Source organism: Siphateles boraxobius, unplaced genomic scaffold (genome assembly GCF_051911475.1).
Source record: "Siphateles boraxobius isolate OS27281-9 unplaced genomic scaffold, OSU_SipBor_1 100, whole genome shotgun sequence".
In the NCBI taxonomy this organism is placed as follows: domain Eukaryota; kingdom Metazoa; phylum Chordata; class Actinopteri; order Cypriniformes; family Leuciscidae; genus Siphateles; species Siphateles boraxobius.
In genome coordinates, this window is record NW_027508701.1 from 112,501 (window position 1) to 128,937 (window position 16,437).

Here is a 16,437-nt window from a genome sequence, read left to right on the forward strand (position 1 = left end):
CAACGTTAACACATTACAGCTAATAAACAACGTTAACACATTACAGCTAATAAACAACGCTAACATTACAGCTAATAAACAACGCTAACACATTACAGCTAATAAACAACGTTAACACATTACAGCTAATAAACAACGCTAACATTACAGCTAATAAACAACACCTACACATTACAGCTAATAAAAAATGATAACATTACTGCTAATAAACAATGATAACACATTACAGCTAATAAACAACACCAACACATTACAGCTAATAAACAACGCTAACACATTACAGCTAATAAACAACACCAACACATTACAGCTAATAAACAACGCTAACAGATTACAGCTAATAAACAACGCTAACACATTACATCTAATAAACAACACCTACACATTACAGCTAATAAACAATGATAACACATTACAGCTAATAAACAACACCAACACATTACAGCTAATAAACAACGCTAACAGATTACAGCTAATAAACAATGCTAACACATTACAGCTAATAAACAACACCTACACATTACAGCTAATAAACAATGATAACACATTACAGCTAATAAACAACACCAACACATTACAGCTAATAAACAACGCTAACACATTACAGCTAATAAACAACACCTACACATTACAGCTAATAAACAATGATAACACATTACAGCTAATAAACAACACCAACACATTACAGCTAATAAACAACGCTAACACATTACAGCTAATAAACAACACCTACACATTACAGCTAATAAACAATGATAACACATTACAGCTAATAAACAACACCAACACATTACAGCTAATAAACAACACTAACACATTACAGCTAATAAACCACGCTAACATTACAGCTAATAAACAACACCTACACATTACAGCTAATAAACAATGATAACATTACTGCTAATAAACAACGCTAACACATTACAGCTAATAAACAACACCAACACATTACAGCTAATAAACAACGCTAACACATTACAGCTAATAAACAACACCAACACATTACAGCTAATAAACAACGCTAACAGATTACAGCTAATAAACAACGCTAACACATTACAGCTAATAAACAACACCTACACATTACAGCTAATAAACAACGCCAACACATTACAGCTAATAAACAACACCAACACATTACAGCTAATAAACAACACCAACACATTACAGCTAATAAACAACACCAACACATTACAGCTAATAAACAACACCAACACATTACAGCTAATAAACAACGCTAACAGATTACAGCTAATACACAACGCTAACACATTACAGCTAATAAACAACACCTTCACATTACAGCTAATAAACAATGATAACACATTACAGCTAATAAACAACACCAACACATTACAGCTAATAAACAACGCTAACACATTACAGCTAATAAACAACGCTAACACATTACAGCTAATAAACAACACCAACACATTACAGCTAATAAACAACACCAACACATTACAGCTAATAAACAACGCTAACAGATTACAGCTAATAAACAACGCTAACACATTACAGCTAATAAACAACGCTAACACGTTACAGCTAATAAACAACACCAACACATTACAGCTAATAAACAATGCTAACATTACAGCTAATAAACAACGCTAACATGTTACAGCTAATAAACAACACCAACACATTACAGCTAATAAACAATGCTAACATTACAGCTAATAAACAACACTAACACATTACAGCTAATAAACAATGCTAACATTACAGCTAATAAACAACGCTAACACATTACAGCTAATAAACAATGCTAACATTACAGCTAATAAACAACGCTAACACATTACAGCTAATAAACAATGCTAACATTACAGCTAATAAACAATGATAACACATTACAGCTAATAAACAACGCTAACACATTACAGCTAATAAACAACGCTAACACATTACAGCTAATAAAGTACACCAACACATTACAGCTAATAAACAACACCACCAAGTACTTTAGTGTTGGTTGGTATATTAACATTATACCATGGTCTGTCTGATTATTCGATTCTGATTGGCTGGAACCATTTGATGCAGAGACAGTTTCAGTTAGTTAAATCACTGTTCTGCATTAATGTGCTCCTGTATTAAAATCCTTTAATACACAGTGAGATGTGTGCATAACCTAAAATAGTGCTACCGTATTTTTTACGGTAAAGTTTTGGCAACCTCAAATGCCATTTTTTACCGTATTTCTTTTCTTTTCTTTTTTACAGTATAATGCAGTCCAGTTATCAATGTCGGAAATGAAAATAGCCATTTGCATTTTGCATTTGAATTTGCATATGGCAGTATGCTGAGGTATGCGTAACAAAACCAGCCCCTAACGCCGTGTGTGTGTGTGTGTGTGTTCAGGCCTCCGGAGATGGGCGTTCCTCCTCCGGGTAAAGCGGTGTTGTCCATGAGCGGTCTGAGTTACGGCGTGATCCGGGTCGACACTGAGGAGAAGCTCTCCGTTCTCACAGTGCAGGATGTGGGACAGGTCATGCCTGGAGGTGCCACTCTACTCTCACTGTGTTTACATGCACAACTTCTGTTTCAGTCGGACTGAATTCATTACGATTGATGAATCTGAGTGTTTACATGAACGCTAAATGTGTGATCGGGTTGATGTGTGTGTTCATATGTCACAAGCTTCAAATCGGGATTTTTTACACGCGCACACAGCACGAATATACGAGTCTTCCACTGTTTGCGCATAACAACCCTTCTCATACATCGGTTCTTTATTTGTTTTAAACAGCAGATTTAATATCCGTCTCTGGTCATAATTTGGAGACTGAATATAACCCGTTGTGACGCAGTAAAAATGCCCAAAATGTCACGGGTCTGTCAAGGAGAACTCAAATGCAGAACGAGTGTTAACAGATTTATTGACAGTAGACAAATGACAAGATGTGGTGGGAAAGGTGAACAGTCCAGACAATGGGCAGGGCTGAGACACAATGACAGCCGTTGTAACTAGCACACGATGACTGTAGGGTGGGGAGTAGTAATGGCAGAGCAGAATGAGAACTGAGAATACTAGCAATAGCCAGACAGGAACTTCAAGCATAACAGCAAGGCACTCAGGGATCTCAGGCTCAGCACCAGGCTTGCTCCAAAGCAAAGAGTGTGAGCAGCCAGGGACGCTCTGCTAGCAGGACAGGAACTAGAGACACAGGAGAAAAGACAGACAGGTCCGATGGCAGAACTAAAGCACTAAAAAATTCCTACACATAAAACTCTAATGACTTTAGTAATAAGAAACAAACTATGTAACACAGAAGTACACAGTAGCGCAACATCTAACGAACTGGCAACCCACGAGGGAAAGAGCACACATATAAAGGGAGCTAAAAACAAGAGGAACACGTGACAACACTCAGACAAGGAACAGGTGAACACACTCAGACAAATGAGGACTCAACTAGACAAGAGGGTGTGGTACAGGGAAACAAGGAGGCAGGAACAAAGCAGCACATGGCCAACACAAACAAAACCATATGTTGAAGCACAACACAAACATAGAGACATTAAACAAAGACAACACAGACAAAGCTGCCAGGGCAGAACCCTGACACACAAGCAGTGGTCTGTGGATGAGAGTCTGAAACCAGGACTGGTGGGCCGCTGTCCTGATCCACTTCACAGACTCAGAGAAAGGAGGATTATAGACACTCGTTTATACGACACTTTATTCAACAGGAAGAACAGCTCGTTCAGCGCATTATACGCCATTACGCTATTTCTACATTATTGCACATGCGCAGTCCTTTCAGTTTCGGTTCTCAATCAATCGGAATAAACCAGCCCTTTCAATCCGATCGCAATTTATTTTGGATCGAGCTCAATTGGATCGATTAAGGCGTTTACAGGAAGGCTTTTCAGTCCGATTGAGCCGACAATCCCATTAACTGACAAACGTAGCCACTGATCCATAGACTGATAGACAGATTTGAATAGAGTGATGGAGTTTTGAGTGGATGGATGTAGATGATCTAGTCTCTTTATGTTTAACGTTCACCTGTTTTTAATCCTCTGACTGCTGTGTGTGTGTGTGTGTGTGTGTGTGTGTGTGTGTGTGTGCAGCGCTGGTGTGTGTGATCCGGCTGGAGGGAACGCCGTACCTGTGCCGTATGGATGAGGTGGGAGAGATCTGTGTGAGCTCCAGCAGTACGGGGATCTCTTACTATGGTCTGCCAGGAATGACCAAGAACGTCTTTGAGGTGAGTGTGGAGAAAACAACAGCTCAACGGATTTCTAAACATCTAGTTTTGGCCTTAAACATTTTCAATCAATAATGGTAGTTGAATGGCTGAAGGGCTGAATGATATGGGAAAGAAAAACAAAACAATTAACTGTTTACAAAGACCCGGCCCCTTTAGTTACTGTTGCTAAAAATACATCATGGAGAGAGAAAACTACAACGCACCAACAGACAGGATATAGTGGCTTACTTTTGATAACAATCAATTTTCTTTCAATTTTGGTCATTTTTTAAAGAAATTTCAACAATAAATGCCGTTTTGTGGCTCTTTAATGTGTCGTGACAGATCGCTGTAGAGCCTCAGTTAAAGCCGCTCGTGAACCGATCATCTCTTCCTTCTAGTTCATTTATAGCATCAAATAAACATGAATGAACATCAGAAGGAATGTTATTTTAACCGATGTTAATCTATTAACTCTCCCGACTGCTCTGTCGGACAAATGGCGGACGGCGGATTATGATTGGTCAGATCGCCTGTTTGTAGAGCTGCTCAATTTGGATAAATTATGTATCAATATGACTTAATTATTATTAGTAGTAGTGGTAATAATAGTAGTTGTATTTCACTGTAAAATAACAAATTGAGTATTTAAGAAAAATAAAATGAAGTAAAAATAATAATGATGATGATTCTACAGTACAACTGTAAGAGTAAACTCAAATATTAAGGCCTATATTTAAGATTTATGTATTTGAAATGCATAAAAATTTTCCATGGATTTGATTTGCAGTTTAAAACAAACTAATAAAAGGGTACACAACTTAAGATTTCTGTAATAGTACTAATAAACTAAATTTATTTTAATCACACAACCAAGGTTTGTATATTTATCATCAATAAATTCAATTTCTTTCAGTCTCATACATGTTAACTAATTGAATATTCCACAGCTATCCCTTTAAAAGAGCTTCTCATTACAAGGATGTGAAGATGATTGACTCAAACTGAGGATTCACTGTGAAGCTGAAACACCGGATCATGAGCGTGTAAAAGAACACAGCGCCGCGCTTCACTCTGAAACACGCGGCGCATATATTTATCTCATTAAATCGCAGCTTTCACGATTTGATAATGGCACTTAAGCAATAACGCAATTTCAGTTTTATATCAATTAAACATGGTTGGGATTTTGGTTAACTTCAGTGACTCTGTCAAATTTTTGATTAAATCTGATTCATTCAGTGGCCCTCTCTGCAAGTTACATTATAGGAGTAGTTCACTTCAGAATGAACATTTCCTGATAATTTACTCACCACCACATCATCCAAGATGTTCATGTCTTTCTTTCTTGAGTGGAAAATAAATTAAGGTATTTGAGGAAAATATTATCGGATTTTTCTCCATATAGTGACTTCAGTGGAGTCCAACGGGTTGAAGGTTTAAATGTGAGTTTCAGTGCGGCTTCAAAGTCTCGACACGATCCAGCCGAGGAATAAGAGTCTGATCTAGACAAACAATCGGTCATTTTATAAAATAAATAAACATTTTAATACTCTTTAACCATAAATTATCAGGAAATTTTAATTCTGAAGTGAACTACTCCTATAATAACTTCATGAGTGAGTCATTGAATCGTTCACTTATTAAAAACGTTCATTTACGACTGAAGTTTTACTATTATTCAAGCCTATAAATCTCCTAAGTGAATCTAGAAAGACTGTTTAAACATCATAAGCATATTCCCAACAACAAAACACATCAATTATATTATTTTGTGCTGTCATAACTTTATTAAAACTATAAAAAAAAGCAACATTAAGAGTCAGCGTTCACAGTTTGTGACTTTCATTGTGAAATAAAAGGTGAAAAAGACTTACATGGACGTGTTGTTCTGCTCTCTTCCAGACCATTCCCGTGACATCATCCGGATCTCCCATCAGTGATCGGCCCTTCACACGCACGTCTCTCCTGGGCTTCATCGGCCCGGTGCGTTCAGATTACACAACTCTTACGTGTCTTAGAAATCAACATGCAGAGTTCATCTTTGTGGACTGGGGATGTGTGTGGTGTTGCAGGATAATCTGGTGTTTGTGGTGGGAAAGCTGGATGGGCTGATGCTGGTGAGCGGGCGGAGACATAACGCAGATGATGTGGTGGCCACGGCGCTGGCGGTCGAGCCCATGAAGTTTGTGTACAGAGGAAGGTAAATGGCCTGCCTGTAACCTTTGACCTGATATTTAGCAAATCAATGTTTTCTGAAACCAACTATCCTGCTATCCAAAAACACACGATGAGGGAAAAAAACACTTGGAGATGGCAAAACAAATAGCATATACAAGAGAAACATAAATCTGTGGCTAAAGTTATTTATAAAGGACAGATTAGAGTGTTCATTTCCTCTTGAGTTGAGATGAATATGTGTCTCTGCTCAGGCTGAAATGTGATTCTGTGTTGTGTCAGGATTGCAGTTTTCTCTGTTTCGGTGCTGCACGATGAACGCATCGTTGTGGTGGCAGAACAGAGACCAGACGCTTCAGAGGAGGACAGCTTCCAGTGGATGAGCCGAGTGCTACAGGTGAACACACACACACACACACACACACACTTCCCAGACAGCAACATAGTGCCAGGTAGTGTCAGATTCGGCCCACACCTGGACCGTGTGGGATTCATGTGTACCAGATGTGGGCCGAATCTGGGCTGACACTATGTTGTTGTCTGGGATACACAAACAAACACACACACACACCAGAAACACATACACAGACCACAGATATACACATACACACTAACACACACAAACTCACACACACACACACACACACCACAGACACACAGATCTGACACTATCAACATAGTGTCAGATCCGGCCCAGACCTGGACCGTGTGGAATTCATGTGTACCAGATGTGGGCCGGATCTGGGCCGTCACTATGTTGTTGTCTGGGATACACACAAACACACACACACAGACACACATGCACATACAATCACACCCATAGATACACACACACACACACACACACACACACAGACCACAGATATACACATACACTCTAACACACAAACTCACACAGACACACACACACACACACACACACACACCACAGACACACATACATACATGCAAACACACACATTATGTTATTTCAATCATGATAATAAAGACCGGGTAGGTTTGTACAAAGTTTTTACTTGTAGTGTCCGCAAAACAACACACACACCCATCTCTGTACTCCGTGTTCCTCTCAGGCCATCGACAGCATCCATCAGGTGGGTGTGTACTGTCTGGCTCTGGTTCCAGCGAACACACTCCCCAAAGCTCCACTGGGCGGCATCCACATCTCCGAGAGCAAGCAGAGGTTCTTGGAGGGAGCCCTGCACCCCTGCAACGTGCTCATGTGCCCTCACACCTGCGTCACCAACCTGCCCAAGCCCCGCCAGAAGCAGCCAGGCACAGGTGAGTGTGTGTGTGTGTGTGTGTGTGTGTGTGTGTGTGTGTGTGTGTGTGTGTGTGTGTGTGTGTGTGTGTGTGTGTGTGTGTGTGTGTGTGCCCTCACACCTGCGTCACCAACCTGCCCAAGCCCCGCCAGAAGCAGCCAGGCACAGGTGAGTGTGTGTGTGTGTGTGTGTGTGTGTGTGTGTGTGTGTGTGTGTGTGTGTGTGTGTGTGTGTGTGTGTGTGTGTGTGTGTGTGTGCCCTCACACCTGCGTCACCAACCTGCCCAAGCCCCGCCAGAAGCAGCCAGGCACAGGTGTGTGTGTGTGTGTGTGTGTGTGTGTGTGTGTGTGTGCCCTGCACCCCTGCAACGTGCTCATGTAGATGTAGTGAGTAGAAGTGAATATGAAGATGAATATGTAGTGAGTAGAAGTGAATATTAATATGTAGATGTAGAGAGTAGAAGTGAATATGAAGATGAATATGTAGTGAGTAGAAGTGAATATGAAGATGAATATGTAGAGAGTAGAAGTGAATATGAAGATGAATATGTAGATGTAGAAAGTAGAAGTGAATATGAATATGTAGATGTAGTGAGTAGAAGTGAATATGAATATGAATATGTAGATGTAGTGAGTAGAAGTGAATATGAAGATGAATATGTAGTGAGTAGAAGTGAATATGAATATTAATATGTAGATGTAGTGAGTAGAAGTGAATATGAATATGTAGATGTAGAGAGTAGAAGTGAATATGAATATGTAGATGTAGTGAGTAGAAGTGAATATAAATATGTAGATGTAGAGACTAGAAGTGAATATGAATATGTAGATGTAGTGAGTAGAAGTGAATATGAAGATGAATATGTAGATGTAGTGAGTAGAAGTGAGTGTGAAGATGAATATGTAGATGTAGTGAGTAGAAGTGAATATGAATATGTAGATGTAGTGAGTAGAAGTGAATATGAAGATGAATATGTAGATGTAGTGAGTAGAAGTGAGTATGAAGATGAATATGTAGATGTAGAGACTAGAAGTGAATATGAATATGTAGATGTAGTGAGTAGAAGTGAATATGAAGATGAATATGTAGATGTAGTGAGTAGAAGTGAGTATGAATATGAATATGTAGATGTAGTGAGTAGAAGTGAATATGAATATGTAGATGTAGTGAGTAGAAGTGAATATGAATATGAATATGTAGATGTAGTGAGTAGAAGTGAATATGAAGATGAATATGTAGTGAGTAGAAGTGAATATGAATATTAATATGTAGATGTAGTGAGTAGAAGTGAATATGAATATGTAGATGTAGAGAGTAGAAGTGAATATGAATATGTAGATGTAGTGAGTAGAAGTGAATATAAATATGTAGATGTAGAGACTAGAAGTGAATATGAATATGTAGATGTAGTGAGTAGAAGTGAATATGAAGATGAATATGTAGATGTAGTGAGTAGAAGTGAGTGTGAAGATGAATATGTAGATGTAGTGAGTAGAAGTGAATATGAATATGTAGATGTAGTGAGTAGAAGTGAATATGAATATGTAGATGTAGTGAGTAGAAGTGAATATGAAGATGAATATGTAGATGTAGTGAGTAGAAGTGAGTATGAAGATGAATATGTTGATGTAGAGACTAGAAGTGAATATGAATATGTAGATGTAGTGAGTAGAAGTGAATATGAAGATGAATATGTAGATGTAGTGAGTAGAAGTGAGTATGAATATGAATATGTAGATGTAGTGAGTAGAAGTGAGTATGAATATGAATATGTAGATGTAGTGAGTAGAAGTGAATATGAAGATGAATATGTAGATGTAGTGAGTAGAAGTGAATATGAATATGTAGATGTAGATGTAGTGAGTAGAAGTGAGTATGAAGATGAATATGTAGATGTAGTGAGTAGAAGTGAGTATGAATATGAATATGTAGATGTAGTGAGTAGAAGTGAATATGAATATGTAGATGTAGTGAGTAGAAGTGAATATGAATATGAATATGTAGATGTAGTGAGTAGAAGTGAATATGAATATGAATATGTAGATGTAGTGAGTAGAAGTGAATATGAATATGAATATGTAGATGTAGAGAGTAGAAGTGAATATGAAGATGAATATGTAAATGTAGAGAGTAGAAGTGAATATGAATATGTAGATGTAGTGAGGAGAAGTGAATATGAAGATGAATATGTAAATGTAGAGAGTAGAAGTGAATATGAATATGTAGATGTAGTGAGAAGTGAATATGAAGATGAAGATGTAGATGTAGTGAGTAGAAGTGAATATGAATATGAATATGTAGATGTAGTGAATAGAAGTGAATATGAAGATGTAGATGTAGTGAGTAGAAGTGAATATGAAGATGAATATGTAGATGTAGTGAGTAGAAGTGAAGATGAATATGTAGATGTAGAGAGTAGAACTGAATATGAAGATGAATATGTAGATGTAGTGAGTAGAAGTGAATATGAATATGAATATGAAGATGTAGAGAGTAGAAGTGAATATGAAGATGAATATGTAAATGTAGTGAGTAGACGTGAATATGAATATGTAGATGTAGTGAGGAGAAGTGAATATGAAGATGAAGATGCAGATGTAGTGAGTAGAAGTGAATATGAATATGAATATGTAGATGTAGAGAGTAGAAGTGAATATGAAGATGAATATGTAAATGTAGAGAGTAGAAGTGAATATGAATATGTAGATGTAGTGAGGAGAAGTGAATATGAAGATGAAGATGTAGATGTAGTGAGTAGAAGTGAATATGAATATGTAGATGTAGTGAATAGAAGTGAATATGAAGATGTAGATGTAGTGAGTAGAAGTGAATATGAATATGAATATGTAGATGTAGAGAGTAGAAGTGAATATGAAGATGAATATGTAGATGTAGAGAGTAGAAGTGAATATGAATATGTAGATGTAGTGAGTAGAAGTGAATATGAAGATGAAGATGTAGATGTAGAGAGTAGAAGTGAATATGAAGATGAATATGTAAATGTAGAGAGTAGAAGTGAATATGAATATGTAGATGTAGTGAGTAGAAGTGAATATGAATATGTAGATGTAGTGAGTAGAAGTGAATATGAAGATGAATATGTAAATGTAGTGAGTAGAAGTGAATATGAAGATGAATATGTAGATGTAGTGAGTAGAAGTGAATATGAAGATGTAGATGTAGTGAGTAGAAGTGAATATGAATATGTAGATGTAGTGAGTAGAAGTGAATATGAAGATGAATATGTAGATGTAGTGAGTAGAAGTGAATATGAAGATGAATATGTAGATGTACAGAGTAGAAGTGAGTATGAAGATGAATATGTAGATGTAGTGAGTAGAAGTGAGTATGAAGATGAATATGTAGATGTAGTGAGTAGAAGTGAATATGAATATGTAGATGTAGAGAGTAGAAGTGAATATGAATATGTAGATGTAGTGAGTAGAAGTGAATATGAATATGTAGATGTAGTGAGTAGAAGTGAATATGAATATGTAGATGTAGTGAGTAGAAGTGAATATGAATATGAATATGTAGATGTACAGAGTAGAAGTGAGTATGAATATGAATATGTAGATGTAGTGAGTAGAAGTGAATATGAAGATGAATATGTAGATGTACAGAGTAGAAGTGAGTATGAATATGAATATGTAGATGTAGTGAGTAGAAGTGAATATGAATATGTAGATGTAGTGAGTAGAAGTGAGTGTTTCTGAATGGCAGTTTGCTATCTTGTGTTCATGTAGTTCATTACGCTGTGTGTTGAAGCATGTTTTCTCAGGTCACTGATGCACAAACACTGTTTTATGCACTATTGTAACCTAAATTTCCTTGCATTCAGGAAATTATATTTTATTGAAGAACAAATGTTTCAAAAGTTAATGCACTTTAAAAAGTGAATGTCTTTTCATTTCAATAAAACATGCGAAGCTTGATTTGGTTTATATTTGCTTATTGCGCCCTCTTGCGCCTTCTTGTGGGCGTAGGAGACAATATAGTACTTTTTTCCTCTGACATTAAGTATAGCCTCTAGAATTCAAATATAATTAGAATTTTGCTAATATTTAAGAAAGAAATTCAAATTGAGCTATTACAGCCATTTTGACAGCGCTAGGCTGCTGTGTCTGCTGTTTCAGAGGTGGGTCCTGCTTCCATGATAGTCGGAAACCTGGTGGCAGGAAAGAGGATTGCACAGGCCTGTGGGAGAGATGTGTCACAGCTGGAAGACCATGATCAGGTAAAGTACATTTCAACCTCCTGAGCAGCTGTTTCCTAGAAATGGTGCCTAACGGAAGCATATACAGAGAGAAAAGGATAGGAGCTAGAATAGATCCCTGAGGAACACCAAACATAAAAGCGGTGGCGGCGGATGGAAACTCTCCAAGACAAACTGAACAGAAACGAATTGAACCATTTTAGAGCATTTCCTTTGATCCCTCCACAGTGTTCAAGGCGGGAGATTAGGATATTATGGTCTATAGTGGTTAGTCTGTGGTTTGATCATATTATGGCATTAAAAAAAATGGCATTAAAAAGCATTACATTTAATTTGAAGATACCTGCAGAAACCCTGATTTTAGTTTGATAATATATTTAATTTTATGGGATTTTATGGTACTAAATTATACTTATACAGTAGTTATAATCCATTTATTCATTTTTTCAGCATAGACCTGAAAATGAAATTTCCAAATTAAACGATCATAAATCTTGAATGTTTTAGATCACAGACTTCAGTTTGGTCTCTTTTTAAAGACGACACTTGAAAAAAAGTTATACATGTATTGTTGAAATTTATTAAAACTGATAAAAATGTCAACTTTTATATAAAATTTATATTTTCCAAAACACGTTTTACTCTAAAACTGTGAAAAAAAAATTGAAGCCATACATCTAATCAAGTCATGTTTCCTATTTGAAGTTGATATCTCAAAAAATGAGCTTTCAGTAAAATTTAATTTAGCCGCAGTACTAAATGAAATTCGTCTCCTATTCATTTCCCATGCGCTCATTTTTGACCGTGAACAATAGAATTGTGACTTTTTAACTTTTAACCTTTACGAGTCATGTCCATGTTTTTGTGTGTGTTCACAAAGCAAGGGCCAAAAACCTTTACCAAGTTTCGTACCTTTCTGATGAAGTAAAAAGTTCTTAAAAAAAACAAAACGTTATATTTTTTGGTCAGAATTGACCGACCAGCACTGGAGGTTTAACTGAGAGGTAATGTTTTCAGACACTTAATTGAAATATATATATATATATATATATATATATATTTTTTAAATAAAGTTTATTTTAAATGCAATTAGTTGAAGTTTGAGTGCTTTTGTGACCCGGTTAAGAACATCTTTATATGTAATTTCATAATTATGATAATATTTTGCAATAAGGTTCTATTGTTAACATTAGTGAACTACATAAGTTAATATGAACTAACAATGAACAATACTTTTAAAGCATTTATTAATCTAAGTTAATGCTAAATTCAAGATTTCTAAATACATAATTAAGATATAAAAAGTTGTATCTGTTAATGTCACTGGCCTGAAGTAACATGAACAACAAAGAGGAAAGTTGTATTTTACACTAACATTAACAAAGATTTATAACAAATGCATTGCTCATTGTTAGTTCATGCACTAACTAATATAACTAATCTGACCGTACACATTACTGTACTTCTGAATTTACTGACAAGCATTTAGGAAATGCTAAAATATACTTTAATGTTTTTTCCATTGAAACTTGTATGTCATGTATTTAAATAAATTTGTAATTACACAATGATGAAGTTACAATTTGGTACATTTAATATACAGTAGTTAACATTTGTTAAACATGAATTTTGAACAACACCCGTTCTTGTCTTAGGACAACTTTGATGAACTTTTTTGATCCACTTCAAATGTTGACTACTACATATTAATGTTAAATGTAATATTAAATAATGTTCTTTAGGTTCTTACTCAACACATCAAAATATGTGTACTTCCTTAAACCATGACAAACGATTATTACATGATGATTGAAAATGCACTTTAAAGTAAAACTTTTGACTTGACATTATTACAAAGTGCTCTTTTTAATGTCATGGAAGAGCACTCATTGATATGCATTATTATCTGCTTTTAAGATTTGAAGTACGCGTCAGCAGAAGGAAGTGTGTAGACTGTTGTGTGATTGTGTGTGTGTTCTGTTGTAGTTCCTGTATCTGCAGGACGTCCTGCAGTGGAGAGCTCAGGCCACTGCAGATCATCCTCTGTTTCTGCTGCTCAACGCCAAGGTATCTCTCTCTCTCTCTCTCTCACACTCGTCTCTCTCTCTCTCTCTCTCTCTCTCTCTCTCTCTCTCTCTCTCTCTCTCTCTCTCTCTCTCTCTCTGTCTCTCTCTCTCTCTCTCTCTCTCTCTCTCTCTCTCTCTCTCTCCCTCTCCCTCTCCCTCTCTCTCTCTCACTCTCTCTCTCTCTCTCTCTCTCTCTCTCTCTCTCTCTCTCTCTCTCTCTCCCTCTCTCTCTCTCTCTCTCTCTCTCTCCCTCTCTCTCTCTCTCTCACTCGTCTCTCTCTCTCTCTCTCTCTCTCTCTCTCTCCCTCTCCCTCTCTCTCTCTCACTCGTCTCTCTCTCTCTCTCACTCGTCTCTCTCTCTCTCTCTCTCTCACTCGTCTCTCTCTCTCTCTCTCTCTCTCCCTCTCTCTCTCTCTCTCTCACTCGTCTCTCTCTCTCTCTCTCTCTCTCTCTCTCTCCCTCTCCTCTCTCTCTCTCACTCGTCTCTCTCTCTCTCTCTCTCTCTCTCTCTCTAGCTCTCTCTCTCTCTCTCTCTCTCTCTCTCTCTCTCTCTCACACTCGTCTCTCTCTCTCTCTCTCTCTCTCTCGTCTCTCTCTCTCTCTCTCTCACTCGTCTCTCTCTCTCTCCCTCTCTCTCTCTCTCTCTCTCTCTCCCTCTCCCTCTCTCTCTCTCACTCGTCTCTCTCTCTCTCTCTCTCTCTCTCTCTCTCTCTCTCTCTCTCTCTCTCTCTCTCTCTCTCTCTCCCTCTCCCTCTCTCTCTCTCACTCGTCTCTCTCTCTCTCTCTCTCTCTCTCTCTCTCTCTCTCTCTCTCTCTCTCTGTCTCTCTCTGTCTACAAGTGTCTATAATCCTCTGTATATTCGTGCAGTGTGCGCATGTCAAAAAATATACACTCACCTAAAGGATTATTAGGAACACCTGTTCAATTACTCATTAATGCAATTATCTAATCCACCAATCACATGGCAGTTGCTTCAATGCATTTAGGGGTGTGGTCCTGGTCAAGACAATCTCCTGAACTCCAAACTGAATGTCAGAATGGGAAAGAAAGGTGATTTAAGCAATTTTGAGCGTGGCATGGTTGTTGGTGCCAGACGGGCCGGTCTGAGTATTTCACAATCTGCTCAGTTACTGGGATTTTCACGCACAACCATTTCTAGGGTTTACAAAGAATGGTGTGAAAAGGGAAAAACATCCAGTATGCGGCAGTCCTGTGGGCGAAAATGCCTTGTTGATGCTAGAAGTCAGAGGAGAATGGGCTGACTGATTCAAGCTGATAGAAGAGCAACCTTGACTGAAATAACCACCCGCTACAACCGAGGTATGCAGCAAAGCATTTGTGAAGCCACAACACGCACAACCTTGAGGCGGATGGACTACAACAGCAGAAGACCCCACCGGGTACATTTACATTTATTCATTTAGCTGACGCTTTTATCCAAAGCGACTTACAATTGCTATATATGTCAGAGGTCGCACGCCTCTGGAGCAACTAGGGGTTAAGTGTCACTCATCTCCACTCATCTCCACTACAAATAGGAAAAAGAGGCTACAATTTGCAAGAGCTCACCAAAATTGGACAGTTGCGATTTCTGTTGAGACATTCAGATGGTAGAGTCAGAATTTGGCGTAAACAGAATGAGAACATGGATCCATCATGCCTTGTTACCACTGTGCAGGCTGGTGGTGATGGTGTAATTGTGTGGGGGATGTTTTCTTGGCACACTTTAGGCCCCTTAGTGCCAATTGGGCATCGTTTAAATGCCACGGCCTACCTGAGCATTGTTTCTGACCATGTCCATCCCTTTATGGCCACCATGTACCCATCCTCTGATGGCTACTTCCAGCAGGATAATGCACCATGTCACAAAGCTCGAATCATTTCAAATTGGTTTCTTGAACATGACAATGAGTTCACTGTACTAAAATTGCCCCCACAGTCACCAGATCTCAACCCAATAGAGCATCTTTGGGATGTGGTGGAACGGGAGCTTCGTGCCCTGGATGTGCATCCCACAAATCTCCATCAACTGCAAGATGCTATCCTATCAATATGGGCCAACATTTCTAAAGAATGCTTTCAGCACCTTGTTGAATCAATGCCACGTAGAATTAAGGCAGTTCTGAAGCCGAAAGGGGGTCAAACACAGTATTAGTATGGTGTTCCTAATAATCCTTTAGGTGAGTGTGTATCCCAATTTGAGGCTTGTGACTTATAAACACACACATCAACCCGATCATGTTTAGCGTTCATGTAAACACTCAGATTCTTCAAGCATCATGAATTCAGTCCGACTGAAACAGAAGTTGTGCATGTAAACACAGCTACTGATATCTCACTGTGTGTGTGTTTGTGTGTGTGTGTGTGTGTGTGTGTGTGTGTGTGTGTGTGTGTGTGTGTGTGTGTGTGTGTGTGTGTGTGTGTGTGTGTGTGTGTCTGGGTGTGTGTGTGTGTGTGTGTGTCTGTGTGTGTGTGTGTGTGTGTGTGTGTGTGTGTGTGTGTGTGTGTGTGT

The 16,437-nt window shown here is 38.0% G+C and overlaps 1 protein-coding gene across 1 annotated transcript in view; it reads left to right on the forward strand.

Annotated features, from left to right (window-relative positions):
* Positions 1-16,437, forward strand: part of dip2a (disco-interacting protein 2 homolog A) — a 127,376-nt gene that overhangs the window by 77,867 nt on the left and 33,072 nt on the right. Inside the window, exons 19-26 of the mRNA XM_077240162.1 lie at positions 2,368-2,507; positions 4,084-4,220; positions 6,108-6,188; positions 6,278-6,405; positions 6,663-6,777; positions 7,454-7,661; positions 11,779-11,879; positions 13,845-13,925. Of these exons, the coding sequence (XP_077096277.1) occupies positions 2,368-2,507; positions 4,084-4,220; positions 6,108-6,188; positions 6,278-6,405; positions 6,663-6,777; positions 7,454-7,661; positions 11,779-11,879; positions 13,845-13,925 (991 nt within the window). The remainder of the gene's footprint in view (positions 1-2,367; positions 2,508-4,083; positions 4,221-6,107; positions 6,189-6,277; positions 6,406-6,662; positions 6,778-7,453; positions 7,662-11,778; positions 11,880-13,844; positions 13,926-16,437) is intronic.